The sequence below is a fragment of the Dermacentor andersoni genome, chromosome 1 (genome assembly GCF_023375885.2).
Source record: "Dermacentor andersoni chromosome 1, qqDerAnde1_hic_scaffold, whole genome shotgun sequence".
NCBI classification, from domain to species: Eukaryota; Metazoa; Arthropoda; class Arachnida; order Ixodida; family Ixodidae; genus Dermacentor; species Dermacentor andersoni.
The window spans coordinates 184,374,386-184,391,032 of NC_092814.1; the positions used below are offsets into that span (position 1 = coordinate 184,374,386).

The window sequence follows — 16,647 nt, forward strand, 5'->3', positions numbered from 1 at the left end:
GAGCCTACATAGCCTTTACGAGATGGAATGTGCATTGATGACATAGAAAATATTAAATGTGAGTTACAAAAGTATGACACTGCACTACAGCGGTGCGCGAATTCCATCTCGAAACAGGCGTGCTTTGCACTCTGAGCAGCCAACACGTCAAGCTTTACTGGATGAGTGACATCACGCTATTTTCAAAGTAATTTCATAAATATACTCCAAAGGTAGTCTTGTAAGAAATGCGAATGACATAATTTCACAGTTTCAGAGTTACTACGTGTTGTTTAGTGCCCCTCCTGATGGTCACGATGCAAAAATCTTAGAGTTTTGTGTATTTTGTAAAACCTTTACAAGATAATTAGTGTACATTCACCCATGGCCCCCTAAAATCCAAGAAACTGGGCTAGCTATTGTTCAGTTGCCTTTATCAAAAACACCTGGCCCTGATGAAATTTCAAGTGATTTTTACAAATCTTTCAAAGGAATTATCAGTCCCATATTATTGTATATTTTTATAACAAGTTTAGAGTTGGACACCCTGCCACAGTTTCTTTTTTCAAAAACTGTACAGTTGTAATTCCAAAAAGTTCAGTAAGGAAAAAGTGCATTCTATTGGAAGCTACAGACCAGTCTCATTGTCAAACGTTGGTTATACAATTTTTGCAAAAGCTTTATCTAATAGATTACAATTTGCAATATCAATCCTAATTGGTTCTCATCAGACATGTGGAATTAGGGGTCGATCCATTCAAACCAACAATTACATTTAGCCCGTGCACTTCTTCAATACTGTTACGGTTCCACTGAGCAGCTTGCAATGCCCCACGTAGACCTTGCTAAAGCTTTTGATCGTGTCAGTCATTCCTATTTATTTTCTCTTCGGTTACACACCAGTGCTGGCTCCATTGTGCCTAGCATTAGGCTTTGCTACACCCGTTGTTCTACTCGTTTAGTCATTAATAGCCATCTCTCCGAACCCATTTCTATTTGCACTTCAGTAAAACAAGGGTGGCTGGTGTCCCCACTACACTGCCCTTTACCTGGAGCTGCTATGCTTATGCATAATTCAGTCGAGTTGTATCCATGGCTTTAGCATACTGGGTAATGAGGTAAAGGTGTTAGCTTATGCATATGATCTAGCATTCTTTTGCACAGATAAGCCCAGTGTTGAAAAAGAAAAAGTTAACGGCAATAGAGAAATTTGGCAGTGTATCAGGAGCTTCAATGAACTCCTTGAAAAGTTTAGGCTTATATTTTGGCTCATGCCAAACAGTAAGTGGACTTAAGGCATTAAGTGGACTGATGTTTTGCCGAAGTATCTTGGCATGCCACTTGGCGTATATAATTTAAGCGCGAACTATCAGAAAGAACGGATTTCGACCCTGCAAAGTTACGCTCAGACATTCGTTCCACACCAACTTTCTATTTTTGAAAAAGCTGATGCCTACGATAAGTTTTTTGCAACAAAAATTTACTATGTATTGCAAGTAGGCTCTACATCCAACACTTTCATCGAATTTTTGCAACTTTCGCATGTTTAAATTTCGAGCCCATGAGGCGAGAATATTTTCAGGCCAGTTAGTGTGGGTGGGCTGGGCTTAGTGCATCTTTATGTGTGGCAAATACTGTAGTTTCTTCTTCTTTCGCAATACTTCATCCTATAATTCGGTCATTCATGCAAGTCACACTTGTTAATGCCTTACCTGGTTTAGTTGTTTCTTCAAATTTTTCGTCGTGTTTATGCTTGTCAGGGTTCATGCAAGAGGTTTACTTAGCTGTTGGTTTCCTGAGTTTGTACTCTGTGTCGCGTAGAACATTATGCAAAGATTTACTGTTGATGCTATTTCCACCTACATTTTACGGATCACTAGCCAGGCCACGATGTACTAAAGTGAGTTCATAAAATGTATAAATCCCCTTGCTACAAAACATTCTTTTATAAACTTCATAGTGAAACCTTACCAGTGAAAGCATAGCTACAGAAAAAGGGTATCTTTGTATCTTCTGTTAACTGTCATCCTTGTGATATGCCAGAGACAATTGAGCGTTGTTTTATTAGCTGCAAAGATGCCATCTTATTTTGGGATCTTCTCCAATAGACACCAAAGAAAAACTTAGAAATCAACCCTCATATATGTGATACGTACTGCCAACCTCTGATGATAAGGTACCTTTTGACATGTTTTTTTTTTCTTATGGGAATGCACAGTTTGTAAAAAATGGGAATGATGGACCGCAATGCCGAACCGATTGTGCCTACAAAGGTGAATTTCATCCAGATGACCGTGCACCTTAAACATGTTTATGCGGAATGTGATATTCAACCGGACTAGTACCCCATTTTAGTGAGGTGCTTATCCTTACCACCCTTCTAAAGTGGAACCAGCTTTTCCACCTAAAGTATGAACACTGCCTCTTCTGTGTGTTACTGTGATTGTGCCCGCCATTCTATTACTATGCGCAATTGGTGAATGTTTTAGTGGGCTACATGTTACTGTAATAAATGCCACAAAAAAAAAAAATGAGGTTGGTTGCTTAGTGGCTTTGGCGTTGTGCTGCTAACCATAAGGTCGTGGGATCAAATCCCCGTCGCTGCGGCAGCATTTCGACAGGGGCAAAATGCAAGATCAACTGTTTACCATGCATTGGGTGCACGTTAAAGAACCCCAGGTGGTTGAAATGAATCCAGAGTCTCTGCACTACGGCGTGCCTCATATTCAGATCGTGGTTTCAGCACATAAAACCCCAGAATTGATTAATTTAATGCAATGACATGTGAGAAAACTTCCTTTTAACGGCTTTCAGTCTTTGTCTAATAAAAATTATGCAAATCCAATGCACGTGTTTTAGTCTGTGAAGTGGTTAATTAAATGCTGTAAAACAAAGTTTGATGTCTGCGATTGTCTTTATTGTTACCCTATGCAGCAAGTAATCTAACGCAAAGTGTACACACTGCACTGGCCACAACGTTAATGCCATGCAATGTTTATGCACTACGCTGTTTGCAAGCTATTGCTGTATGCAAACAGCAGTTCATGTGAATGCACACTGTGGGACGTCTACACAGTGGTGTAACAAGGATGAAGGTGATATTTGATGTTACAGGAAGAACGATGGGGAGAGGTATATGGCAGTAAAAAGTATGACGCTAAAGACAGTGGCAAGGTTGACTATTATTCGCCTAGTTCATTGCTGTGTCTGTGGCCTAATGGAAACTAATGTGTGCACACATGCTCTCCAACGTGATGCAGCTGTCATTGTTTTGTCATTGCATTGCATTGTCATGCAATTGTGGCCTGATGGTTAGAGCATTGAGCTGTTATGATAGCTCGATGTTCAATCCCACCATTGGACATGTGATTCTATTTTATTTTCTGTATGCGAGCTATTCAGCAAGACAGCAGCAGCAGTCACGGTCAGCAATGTTTGGAAGAGTTCTCAAAGAAAGATTTGCTTTAAAAGCATATTACTATGCTAAATTTATTGTGGAACAGTGTGACTTGCTCATGGTTCTGAGGAAGTGCTGTTGTTTCTGATAGCCATGACACAGATTTGAATTAAGCACAGGGTGCAGTATTGCACTGCATACGCATTTGAATAGACATATCAAGGCACCTTTACACAGGAGTGTGTACTGCCGAAAATTGCTCAGCCAGAAACATTAGCAATGACAGGCATTGCTCCGAATAAATCATATCAAATGACAGAGTGAAAGGAACATCTTAATATTAGAGGTGGCCGAATATTTTTAGTTTTGAATGCAAATAGTTAGCGTGTAGTATTCAATTCATATTAGAAAAGGTGCTATTCAGTATTTTCAAATATTTGAAACCAGTAAATATTTTGCAACAACTGACTGTTTAAGTCTGTTTACTGTCCTCCGTCTGCTAAACAAAATATCGCTAATTATCAGAAGTGTGATAATGACAAAGAGATATTGAAGCAATGTGGAAATATAATTGGTAATGCAAGCTGTGTTTTCAGTTTCACAGCAGAAGCATACTTGGCAATCTGTGATTTTTGCTCGTAGTCTGACATTTCCTGTTTTTGGCAGTCTAGCTATATAGCCATTTTATCTTTTATGCTACAACCAGTGATGTTTTCCTCGCAACAAGCACTTTCAGTCTTTCAGCAGCTTTCTTTTTTCCTTACTTCTTATCATTCTTCGGCAACCATTTATTTAGCACTTTTGGAAAGCTAGTCATACAGCAATCATTCCTTGTAGGAAAGCTTGCAACCGGGCCCTCAAGATGTTGAGAGGCATTTCCTGCACTTTTTTTTATAGACAATTAGTGATCTTATGTTCAAAACTGATAATTATTCCCTGATAGTTAGCTTTTTTTTTCCACTTGTCTGTACAGGCAGGGTACCTATTTATAGCAAAATAAATATTCCTGCTGTATATACGTCTCCGTATGGCTATTCTATGTTCTATACTTACTAGTCGTATTCGAAAAAGTTCATATTCGCCCACCTCTACTAAATATACATGGCATATTATTTTAAAATTAACTTGCTTGACAAAGAATTTTGGCAACACCATAATAAATAGATAGGCTGATTTATAACATGGTTATTCACATTACAGGCACAATATAACAAGTACTGTATTTGTGTATGCTAGAAGGCATTTTAATTTTAAGTGCAAAACAAAATGTGGACATACTAAGCAGTTGCAGAGAATAAGCCATCAAGCTACATTTGTGGAGCCCCAAGCTAGTTACTTTCACACGCGAGGGTACATAACGTCTATGCACATTCTACACAGTTCATTAGCCCAGAAAGCAATTTGAGCACATCTTCACTACCTGAAGGCAACAGACTTGAGTACCCAACTGTAGACATCCTGCATCGAACTTAGTGCATGTGAAAATGCGTTCTAGACTAATGTTTTCTCTCTCTCTTTCACTTCCCCATCCTCCTCCCCACATGTAGGGTGGCAAACTGAACTCAGTCTGGTTAACCTCCCTGCCCTTCCTTCCTCCTTTCTCTCTCTCTCATATTCTAGATCCCCACTATGTATATGCATATTGCATGTATACTAATTCTTTCATGGTACTCTATTTGTGTGTACAGAGATTGGCCTGGCCAGACCACAAGGTGGAGTGTGCAGGCTTGTGCAAGGTGTCCCCAAATGTGCCAGACACATCAGTGCGGTACTTCTGCAGACTGCTGGTGAAGCTCAGTGTCAGTAACGTGGCAACTTTGCATCTTAAATATTTGCATAGTTCTTAGGCAGTGAGTACACAGCCTTAATTAAGTGAGATGAACTGTGTTCCACATTTGTATGGAACATTAGTCCTCAGCTGTGAATAAGTTGTGACAATAAAAAGGACAGTGGATTCAGAGGTTGAGGTTTTGGTGTTAACACAATGTTCATTCATACCAAATTTTGATGTCCCAGATTTTGGCCGATTTTTAGACTATCTAGTCTTCTCTCTCTCTTCTTTTCATTCTGCGAGGACTTCTTATTCCTCATTCATAATTCTGCTTGCATGTTGCACCACAGCCTAAAGTTGCTTGTTGTAGTGATTGTTATATTGTGGTAAAGAATAGTGTGAACTGGTAACATCTTTAGTGGCACTACAGTTGAAAACTAAAGCATCACTTGAAGCTTTCCTGGTGTTGTTCGACCTATATAATTTCCATGACCTTAACCCATGGCCTGGAATATCTGGAACCTTACCTGTTATTGATAAGCATATGCTATGTTAACAATTTAGCATGTGTTCAGTGGATTCAAAGGCAAACAACACAATCATGTCACAGGATGCACTTCAACATACATTTTCCTTGAAAAAAAAATATATGATAGCCTTTTCTTTTAAATGTTATTAATGACAAGTTTGCTATACAGAAAGGTCGCTATTCATATTTAATTCAGTGCCATGGCTATCTAATTTGTATTCAGTGTGGTTTCAAGAATTTATATTTGCACGCTTTTAGTGAATGATCTGTAGTGCTGTGTGCCCATGATAATTCGTACTCCCTTGTATGCTAGGATGACTTCAGAACATTTTCAATCTTCAACCCTTTCAGAACAAAGATGCATGGTCAAAGGCCGAGATGGTGTTTGGAAAGAAAAGGTGTTTTACAGATCTCATGTCACGTAAGTAAAAATAACTGAAAGGGAAAATGGTCACTCACCCGGCTGTAGCACCAAGCTACAAGGGAAACCCAATATGGGATTCTCAGAAAGAATGCTTCACAGTTGAATAAAAATTTGTCCTGGTCCGGGGATTGAACCCAGGACCAATGTCTTTCTGTGACGGTCGCTTTATCATCTGAGCTAACCAGGAGGCTAGCCAATTGCAGAATGAGGGCAAATCAATCAACAACTCAATGCACAAGGACACTGAGATGGCAAATCTGTTCTGCAGAAGCCTGCAAGGTGGAGAAAGCTTTGTAGCTTCATGCTACAGTCTGGTGGATGACAATTTTATCTTTTATGAACCTTCTTCCACCCTGCGGGCTTCCGCAGAACTGATTTTACATAAGTAGAAAAAACTTCATTTCATCAGGAAGATGAGCAAGTGAAGTCACTTTACGTTTTACAGTGACAGTAAACAAAAGAATTGTCAGTTTATTTTGTATGTTGACATATGTGTAGGCTCATTTTTGTGCTCATTTTTTCAAAAGCATACACAGGAAATTCTAAGACAAGCATGAAGGTAACCTCGGAATTGTTTGCTTATCATAAATCTGCTTTAACATAAGTGCGTCAAATTACAGGAAGCTAAACAAAGATGCCCAAACATTAGAAAATCTGCCTTATCATTTTTCATCATAAAGGGAGTATCTAGTCGGCACATATCTTTCTTTTTAATGATATCTCCCATGTTGGTGTGTGTCTAGATTTTGGCACAAAACTGTATTAGGGAACGAATGAGTGGCACTGTGGCTGCACACTTATTGTGCTGCAGGCCCATTTACTTGTCTCTGCCAGAGTCCTTGTGATGGTGCCGAGATGTGGGGGACCTGGGCAGCCAGGCTTGTATTTTAACTGTAATTGTGTTCTCCTACTTGTATCAGCTTCTTCATCACCCATGCAGGATATGGTGTTAATTACCTTATCTCTTTCGTTTTCACCTGCATGTTAATTATTTGTAATTCCCATTTCACTGCATTAAAAAGCAGTTATTGATGCTGCTTTCAGCCAGATCCGACAGTTTGGTCCTCCTCTGAAAACTAAATGTGCAGTACAGTCCTCTGAGGTTACAATGCACACATTCCGTGCCATGCATTAAAGGGGAGAAAACGTTTTTGTTACTTACTTTAGACACCTGAAATTTTCAGCAAATATCCAATCTAGTATGCTGATTGCAAAATTGCAATTAGCTTTTTTTACAAGTCAATCTTAGAAAGAGTTGAAAAAAATGCGAGATAAATTTGGGAAGTGAGTTGCAAAAAAATGTACTGCCACAGCAGAGCTAAAATTAAACAGGTATGTTACTAAATGTCCAAAAAGTGCAACTTGGCATTAAAATTTTTTAATCTATATTTTAGACGAAGTTATGAAATTCTAAAGTTGCAACGCTGCAGGTGTGAATTTCGTTAGTGATTTCTACAAGATTTCAACATGTTGCCATGCCCTAAAACACTATATCATAGTGGTTCTGCACTCTAAGGCTCTTGCATTCAAGGGAAAAAAAATTGGGAGAATTGAATGACTAGCAGAGAGACAGTGCCACTCACAAAATTTGCATCTTGCAAAAATAATTTTTTGAGAAAGATGCAGAAAACTAATAAGAGTGAAAAAATTTATACTTCAAGCCACAGAACCAGGTAGATTTCTTCTGGAGCATCATTGAAGCATCATTTTTGACAAGAAAGCAAGCTGGAAAGATGCTCTTTCAAATGAGACCAAGATGGCCTGCCTCTGATAAGTTGTTTTGAAATAGCAAACGGCACAAAATGGGTCATGTTCATTGCTTGCATGGGTGAAACTGAGCATTTTAAAATATAAATACAGTGTTTTTTTTTTTTTCCTGAACGACATGTTGTTTCAAGCTAGTTTTCTGCCAGCAGGTATGCCATGATATGTAGATAACAAATAACAGAAATGAAAAGTGGATTTTTATGTTTCCAAAACCCATGAGGTTTATTGGCGCTCTTTGGCCATGATGGGGGGGGGGGGGGGGGGGGGGGGGCGTGCTTGCGCCACAAAAACTCTGTACATCAACATGACCCATGTCGTTGCCATTCAGTGGCTGTCTTTAAAGAGACCCTGAAATGGTTTTGACGATTTTGTACAAATATACTCAGTCGTTCGGGTAGGTCCTTCTGATCATGAAATGACGCATTTAAGCAGTTTGCGTAAGGCATGTAATTTATTATAAGGTTTTAAAAATGTGCATTGCTACCTATTGCAGTGGAGCCACCCCCTCTTAATTGATGTAGTTAGCCCAATTGACGTCAGTTAGAGGAGCTATCTGATTGGCTACCCAGGTCATGCTATTTATAGTTTTTCCAACTTTACGGTCACAGTAGTTGGAATGTTGGTTAATTTGTTTGCATAAAAAAGTAACACGGAGAATACACGACGACAGTTTATCACTGCACTTAAGCACTTCTGACACACAGCAAGTGTAGTACATCTTCTTGTATTACAACATTCTCCGTGTTGACACGAACTGCGTGATTACTTGCTGCTTTCGTATTTTGCACTGTTACGATAGCCTTCTCTTGAGTAGGGACGTTGAACTTAACCCTGGACCTAAAGGGGTGCCTTCAGCAAGTACATGTACATCAAAGTCAAGTGAGGCTGATAATACTACTATAAGTAGCAGTCAGTGCTCCACTAATTCCCCTCCAGAGACGGCTAATCTTCTCGCGCAATTGTTGGCTGGTCAGAAACAAATTGCAAGTGACACTGCCGATATCGAGGAATCTGTTAATTCGCGCTTCGAAGCCCTTGAAACACGTGTATTTTCGCTCGAATGTTCTACAGCAGCTGTTGACTGTAGTGCAATGTATGACAAGCTTAACTCCGAAATTGTCTCACTTAGCGAATCAATCACTAAACTCACTTCAAAATCCGATGAGTTAGAAAACTGTTCACGCCGGAACAATATTCCTTTGCATGGTTTACTGGAAACACGTGACGAAAATACTGCTTCTTTACTGCATACTGTAGCAGAGGTGCTAACAAAGCATCTTCATATAAAATTTCCCGATGTTGAGCGCTGTCACCGTGTGGGCAGATCAAAAGAAGGTCGATCATGTCCTGTCCTAATGAAGATTTTTGACTTTAGGGAAAAAGTTCGAGTTATGAAAAATGTCACGAAACTGAAAGGGTCTGGTTTGTACATCACTGAAGACTTATCACCGAATGTGCAAGCCTTACGAAAGAAACTAGGACTCAACTGCAAGTTTTCATGATAATGGATCCAGAGTAAAACTATGCTACAATCATGCCTACATTGATGGCACGCGCTACATATGGGACACTGGTACAGACAGATTAAAGCGCGATTCTGTTCATGTTCCTAAAACACCTTTTGTTTCTAAAGCCAGAGCAACTTCTCATTGACTTCCGCCAAGTACTGGTAAGCTAACTATTCTGTATCTTGCTAGAAGTATCATTAACAAGTTCGTGCCTTTATTGGCTCATGTTACACCATACTCTCCCCATGTAGTGGCCATAGCAAAGTCCTGGCTGCATGACTCTGAATTTAGCCCACCCGGTTATGTAGCAATATGGAATGACCGATCAAGTAGTAAAGGTGGTGGTGTTGCGCTGCTTATTCGCTCAGACCTAAAATTTTACGTGCTCCCTAACTCACCTAAGGTTGAAGTTCCTTGGTGTAAGCTATATTTAAACAAACTTTCTGCATTTCTTGGTGTATGCTATCGTGGACCAGGTTCCTCATTAGAAGATTTACAGAGGCTTAGCATATTCATGCAGGAACACGACTTCGGCACCTCGAACCTTGTGTTCATGGGGGATTTTAGTGCACCAGGCATTGACTGGCGAACCTTGAGTTGCACTGGTCGTGACCTTTCCATTTGTAAGGAACTTCTTTCTCTTTCATTATCCCTTGGTCTTACTGAAATCGTACAAGCTTCAACCTGCCATAATTCTCTCTTAGACCTAGTTTTTCTAAGTTCTCAGCTCATCGAAACTGGTTTTCCGTGCGATGTAATCAGTGGCATTTCTGACCACAAAGCTGTACACGTGTGCCTTCCCTATTCATTAATTAAGCTGCAGTCTAATGTGACACAGTTTTTCGACTTCATTCATGCTGATGACATATCTATAACAGACACTATAGCTTCTAACTTTGATTCCTTCCAAGCACTTGGTCTACATGATAACGTTCAAACATTAGTCGATGGATTTAAGCGCATCGTAAAACTATGCATTGACAATTTTGTTCCCCTCAAGACTAAAAAGAGAAATCCTAAGATTCCATGGATGAATCGCAGCATACTGCAAATATCATGTTGTGTTCGTCGTCTGCGCCGACTGAAAAAGGCATGTAATCCTGACAGTATCATTCACTTTGACACTGCTAAGGAAGAACTATGTATCAAAATGAAAACAGCTAAAAACTTTTATTTTCAAGTTGAACTACCAGGATTATTAACTCTAAGCTGCGCAAATTCTGGACTTCTATCACACCAACTAAAACTGCTGTAGTTTCCTTTATATTAGATAGCACGACTATTTTAGACCCCCTCCGATATAGCTAATGCTTTTAATGTCTACTTCCAATCAGTGTTCATGCATGACAACAACTCTCTCTCGCCATTCACAAATACTAATCCTGAGCTCTCTATCGCCGATGTGGTAATCAGTGAAAACGGCATCCTAAACTTGATTCTCAATTTAGACAAAGAAGTGCACTGGTCCTGACAATATTCCGAACAACTTTCTAGTAAGATACTCTCTCTGGTGTTCACATTATTTGGCAGTCATCTTTCACAAATCCTTGGCTTCAGGTATCGTCCCCCAGTATTGGAAGCTAGCCAAGGTCCTGCCTCTGCATAAATCTGGTGAAAAGCAATTTTTTTCTAACTATAGACCTATATCGCTTACCTCCAATTCCGGAAAGCTACTAGGCCATATCATACACAAGTACAGTGAACTCTCACTTGAGTGAACTTCAAGGGACCGAAGGAAATAGTTCACTTAACTGAAAGTTCACTAAACTGAATATTCACTAGACCAACACAAGACATGGCATACAGAGTCAAAAGTTTGAAGTGCAATTCATGGAGCAAAATACATGGCATCCAAAGTGTTAGAAATGTGTGAAATGGAATTTGTACATATCAACAAGTACAAGGTTCATAACAGTTATAATGCTGCCTTTCTCACTTACAAAAAAAATCTGTAATCTTCTTGTGCACTTGTACATTTAAAGCACAGGAAGTAACAAAACTGTCCAAAGAGTCAATGTTTTTGTACACTTCTTCTGGCACAGCTTGCTGTTGAGACACAAAGTCTCAACACACACCAACAAACACACCACGTGGGTCGTTTGTGTGCACACGCGGAACCGACAAGACTGGAAAGAAAGAGACGACGACCATGCCACGACTAGCCGGTCGGAAAAAAACACACCACGTGGTTTCTGGTGTGACAGATCGCCGCTTTGCTCTGGCGGCGTTGTAAGCGCCAGCAATGTTACTTTGTTTATGGCCTCCGAGATTACATGCTTGCTCGTTTTGTGCGGGCAATCTCGGAGGCCATGCCTCGTTGCCATTCGTTTTCCGCGCCGCTGCTTTGCCCCAGGGGTGCTGTAGCGCCAGCGTCATTACATTGCCGCTGGAGCGACAGTTTGATGAGGGCGGGCATCGGTTGCGCCTGCAGTGCAGGGCGCAAAACTTAGTTGAACTGATCGTAAGAATAAGCCTTGGTCCTCTGAGCGAGTTCGTTAAATTGAAATATTGACTGTTCCGAAATTTGTTTAAGTGAAACATTTTTGCATAGAATCTATAAGAAAACTGCCGGGGATTTTTATAAAGTTCATTATTCTGAAATATTCGATAAACTGACATTCGTACAACTGAGAGTTTACTGTATATAACAGAATATCTTGAATCCAATAAAATTCTCTCTAACATACAACATGGATTTCGTCGTGGTTTCAGCACAACAACACAACTGGTGGAATTTTCACATGACATTACTAGAAATCTTGATATTGGCAATCAGATTGATGCATTATTTGTAGATTTTTCCAAAGCTTTTGACACGGTTATACACAATAAGCTACTAAATAAACTAAACGTAATTTTAAATAATCCTCGATTGATCGACTGGATAGTTAGCTTTCTTAACTGTTGCTCTGAATTCGTTTCATTTAATTCCACTTCATCCTCAACTGTAAATGTAACATCAGGTGTTCCACAAGGCTCTGTTCTGGGACCCTTGTTATTTTTAATATTTATAAATGACTTTCCTAACAATATTAAGTCAAAAGTCCGTCTATATGCCGACTACTGCGTCTTATACCAGGTAATTTCTTCTCCTAGTGATCACGCCCTACTTCAGGGTTTGCACCTGGTGTACGTACTGGCAGATGCGCATTAACTTTCAAAAAACCATAGTAGTGTCATTTACAAACAGCCATTTTCCTTCACAGCATGTGTATGCTTTCATTAACACAATAGTTCCCTGTGCGCAGGTAGGTGTACAAATACTTTGGTGTTATCTTCATGCACAACATGCAGTGGTCCCAGCATATTGATCACATTACATCTATAGCACTAAGAAAAGTAGGTTACTTCAGACAAACATTATCTAAATCGCCAAAACACACTAAATTACTAATGTATGAAACGCTCCTTCATCCTGTATTAGAGTACACTTCATGCGTCTGGAACCCGTATAAAGTGTGCGACATTAACAAAGCTGAACCGATCTAAGGGAAGGCTGTTCGTTTCATTTGTCATCGCTATGATCGGGATTTTTCGCCGTCATCCACAATGAATTCTTTGAATTTATCTCTTCTATGCACAAGGCAGCATATAGATTCCATGAAGCTATTACATTCAATTATTCACTCATGTTGTCAACTATCCACTGATGATTACATCTTGTATGCCAGTGCTCTTCCAACTAGACGTCACACCTTCGACCTAAAGCCTTTCTTTGCACGCACTAACATGTTCAAACACAGTTATTTCCCGAGAGTTGTCGACTGTTAGAATGAGTTACCCGGTTCTGTTCATGAATTGGCACTGTCTGATTTTGTAGAAGCACTAGTGTGATAAGATTGCTGTCCCTTTTTTTATCTATTATGTTCAACTGCCTTTTTTTCTGTTTCCTGCATTTGTTGTACTCCACTCCTGCAATAGGCCCTGAATAGGGCTGCAGTATTTGAAAATAAAAAAATGAAATCAGTGTTGGTCTTTAGCTTTCTTTTTGCGAGCACCACGGATCGCCCTTGTTACGTTGTGGGCTGCAAATATAGCAATCTGCGAAATTTCAAGCTGCTTTCCTCTTCAAGGTAACATGCAGGCGGAGTGGCTGCAGCACATCGGGCTGTTGGTATCTGATCGGCTCCAGCACGCCAGAGGATTACTACTACAACTGAGAGTTTAAATGTGTCCAGTATTTGGGTAAACGCAAGTGCAAGCTGACTGGGCATTTTACCGGATGAGCAGGGGCATAAACGTGAACGGCCTGCACTGTGCAGCCACCTGGTGGCACAGCTCAACCAGACAAACACGGAGCTAATTGGTAGTAACGAAATGTATTCTACTTTCCTGCAGGTATAAATTTTTGGCAGGAGCATAATCGTCAGCATGTTGTCTTTTTAAATGTTTCACACTTAGTTACAGTACTAGTAGCTCTTTGTTGGTCTGTTTAAGCACTGCATTACCAGGTGGCTGCACCATACAGGCCGCTTACGTTTACGAAGCCCCTTCATCACAGTAGTAGTAGTATGCAAGGGCTTTAGTTTACGCCTCAGTCCATCCGTCAAAATGCCCAGCTCGCTTGTGGTTACAGGACTACTGGGCACCCTTGGTGGATTGATGGCTAGGCCGCTAACGGAAAGGTTGGAGAGGCTTCGTGCGCTTGCTCCAAGACAACCAGAAGTAGACAACACAGCGGCACATCATGATGCAGAGCCAGCGAAGGCAGAGCTTAGCCCTCATCACTCAGTGAATGAATTGAGGAGAAAAAAAGGCATGGCTAGGGATGAGGGCAACTTGTAATTGTCCATAGCTCTCTTAATGAGATGCTTCACTTAAATTTTGGCGCTAACATTTTACTGTAGCCGTATCCTATACATCTACAAAATTTGTCCAAACTGTTTCAGGTTTGGACAAATTCAGGTTCAGTTCAGCTGAAACCACTACGTCGGGTGTATCTAAATATGACAAAAGTACACATGCAGCCATAAAATACTGTTTGTGATTTACGATGCTGGACATTAAGTGTGAATAAATTTCTATTCTGTAAAGTTAACTATACAGGTATTTAATTTGTGATTGCCAGAATCAAATGCATGCTACATTTTTCTTGCATTATAAAATCTGTTGTGCGTTATATTTGGGTGCACATCGTTTTATACTATCAACCCATAAAAGCTTAGTGTGCATTTGGTTCGGGGTTGCACTACAATCGGACAAATATCGTCCAATGAAGCAGTGCTATGGTCCAAAGTTCTTATGCCTCTTCCTTTAATTTGGCCCACTAGATACAATCAATGCCACTTCCAGCGGTCACTAAAATGTAACTTTCTCTCTCAAATGCAACAAATGTCATTAAAATCGGCCAGTGGTTATCTCAGAAAAGCGTTTCTGCATTTTACATGCATTTTAATAGGCGGCATTGGAGTTGGGTCTGAGCTAAAGCTTCATCTTATATTTGGCCCGTTATGATCACAAGGGCATATTCTGCTGCCTCAATGCATTTGTACAAAACCGTCAAAATCATTTTAGGTTCTCTTGAAAAGCATGGAGGCCTCATTGCACTTGCTTGTGGCCATTGATGTTTTAAAGTGTAAAGGTGCCAGCGACAGACAGGCCATCATGCCTTGTATTCACTAACTGACTTGTATACATTTGACCTATAGTCACCAATTTTACTGTAATTATGTTATAGCCCCTGTACCCACCCTTCATGTAATGTCCCTTACAGGACCCTTGAGGTATAATAAATTTTTTTAAATAAAAAAAAAGTGTGGCATACCAGTCAAAGTCAGAAATATTAACTTCTGTCCTTAAACCATTTATGTTTGGTTGCTCAACAACTCCCAGTGTTGCAATGACATTGAATTTTTATTGCGTATATTCAATTAGGCAAGTATCATGACAATGGCTGAAATAAATGGCTTATGCCTGCAATTTTTACATTATTATCTTTGGTATTTGTGTAAAAGACTTCCATGTCCTAGTGCTTGTCAAGATCTGGTAAGCATTGTGTGTAAATGTGATGTATGTCATGACTGTTTTGTGTTATCATTTGTACCAGCAAAGCAACCCACTTTCTCCTGCCACTTTTAGATGTAGAGGCCATCAAAAATGACCATTCACGCTATTTAAAAGAATTTAAAAGGCTATGGGAGACGTCCAAAGTTTTTCTGGATAACAAGTACTTGCCAGAACCTGAGGTGGGCCTAGAGATTTATGGCAAGGTAAGCATTCGTGGACAAAATCAGTTAGGATATGGGTGGGGCGTTTAGTGTAGTAACAATCTATTGCCTGTATTATAAGTAGAGTAGACTCCCTACGAACTTGGAACCATGAAAATCATCTTATCAGAATAATTGGCAACATGACCAGGTTCATCCAAATATCTTACTTCAAATGGTAACTAAAGTAGACTTAAAACGAGAAAAAAAAATGGCATAAAAAAGCATTTATTTAGCTGAACTTAATAGAAAACTGTTTTCAAGTGGTACTCTTGCTTGGTTTCATCCAGTCCATGATGGATGTTTGGCACTTCTGTGCAACTCGACGAGCAGCCACAAACGATGTCATCTCACCTGATGACCTTAAAATCCTTCTACACCTTTGTGTTGCTGGCAAAAGTTCACTAGGGAGTTAAAGCAGACATCTGCTGCCTCACAGGTCATCGGTGCAGGCTCCGAGCTAGTGAAAGTTCAAAGGAGCGCGCTGAGTGCGTGGCAAAGCAATGCAACCTAGAGGAAAGTCTAGGTGATGTTAGTGAAGTGGAGAAGGAGAAACGAGCCGGAGCGTTGCAGAGGAAGAAGATAGGCGGAGGAGCAATGGGTTGACCTCTTCTGGCAGTTGCTACAGGTTTTATTTGCGGTATGGACGTAACGGGTTCGTCTTGTGATAACATCGCTTCGCACGCCATACGCTGTGTGTGCAAGTGAAAGCGTGCAACAGTGAGCCAACGATGGCGGCTCAATCTCGTGTGCACAAAGGGGGAGAGGGGAAGCACGCCATCTTCCGTCGTGTGCATGGCACCTGGGAGGGAGGAGGGTGTTGTACTTCGGTCGCGTTGACTTTATCTTGAACGTAATATGCTTTGGGCGCTCAGTCTAGGTAGGCCAATGGCTCGTAGCTTTGCGTGCGCTGTGTTCTCGCCGCTCACTTTGTGTTGAAGCGATAGACAGCACAAAGGTCGCTTCGCTCGCTGCTGCTGCCGCAATTCCTCACAGCAGCATTTTGACAGCAAGCATCCCTGGTCATAGAGTGTGATGTGTTCATGTTTGCCTGTGCACACTGACA

The 16,647-nt window shown here is 40.4% G+C and overlaps 1 protein-coding gene across 6 annotated transcripts in view; it reads left to right on the plus strand.

Annotated features, from left to right (window-relative positions):
* Positions 1–16,647, plus strand: part of LOC126547256 (histone-lysine N-methyltransferase SMYD3-like) — a 59,688-nt gene that overhangs the window by 2,029 nt on the left and 41,012 nt on the right. For 4 of the 6 annotated variants that reach the window (XM_050195215.3, XM_050195211.3, XM_072288460.1 and 1 more), the window contains 3 exons: positions 5,065–5,175; positions 6,028–6,097; positions 15,454–15,584. In XM_050195215.3, the coding sequence (XP_050051172.2) occupies positions 5,065–5,175; positions 6,028–6,097; positions 15,454–15,584 (312 nt within the window). The remainder of the gene's footprint in view (positions 1–5,064; positions 5,176–6,027; positions 6,098–15,453; positions 15,585–16,647) is intronic. The other 2 variants (XM_055062852.2, XM_055062853.2) reach the window with 2 other exon arrangements.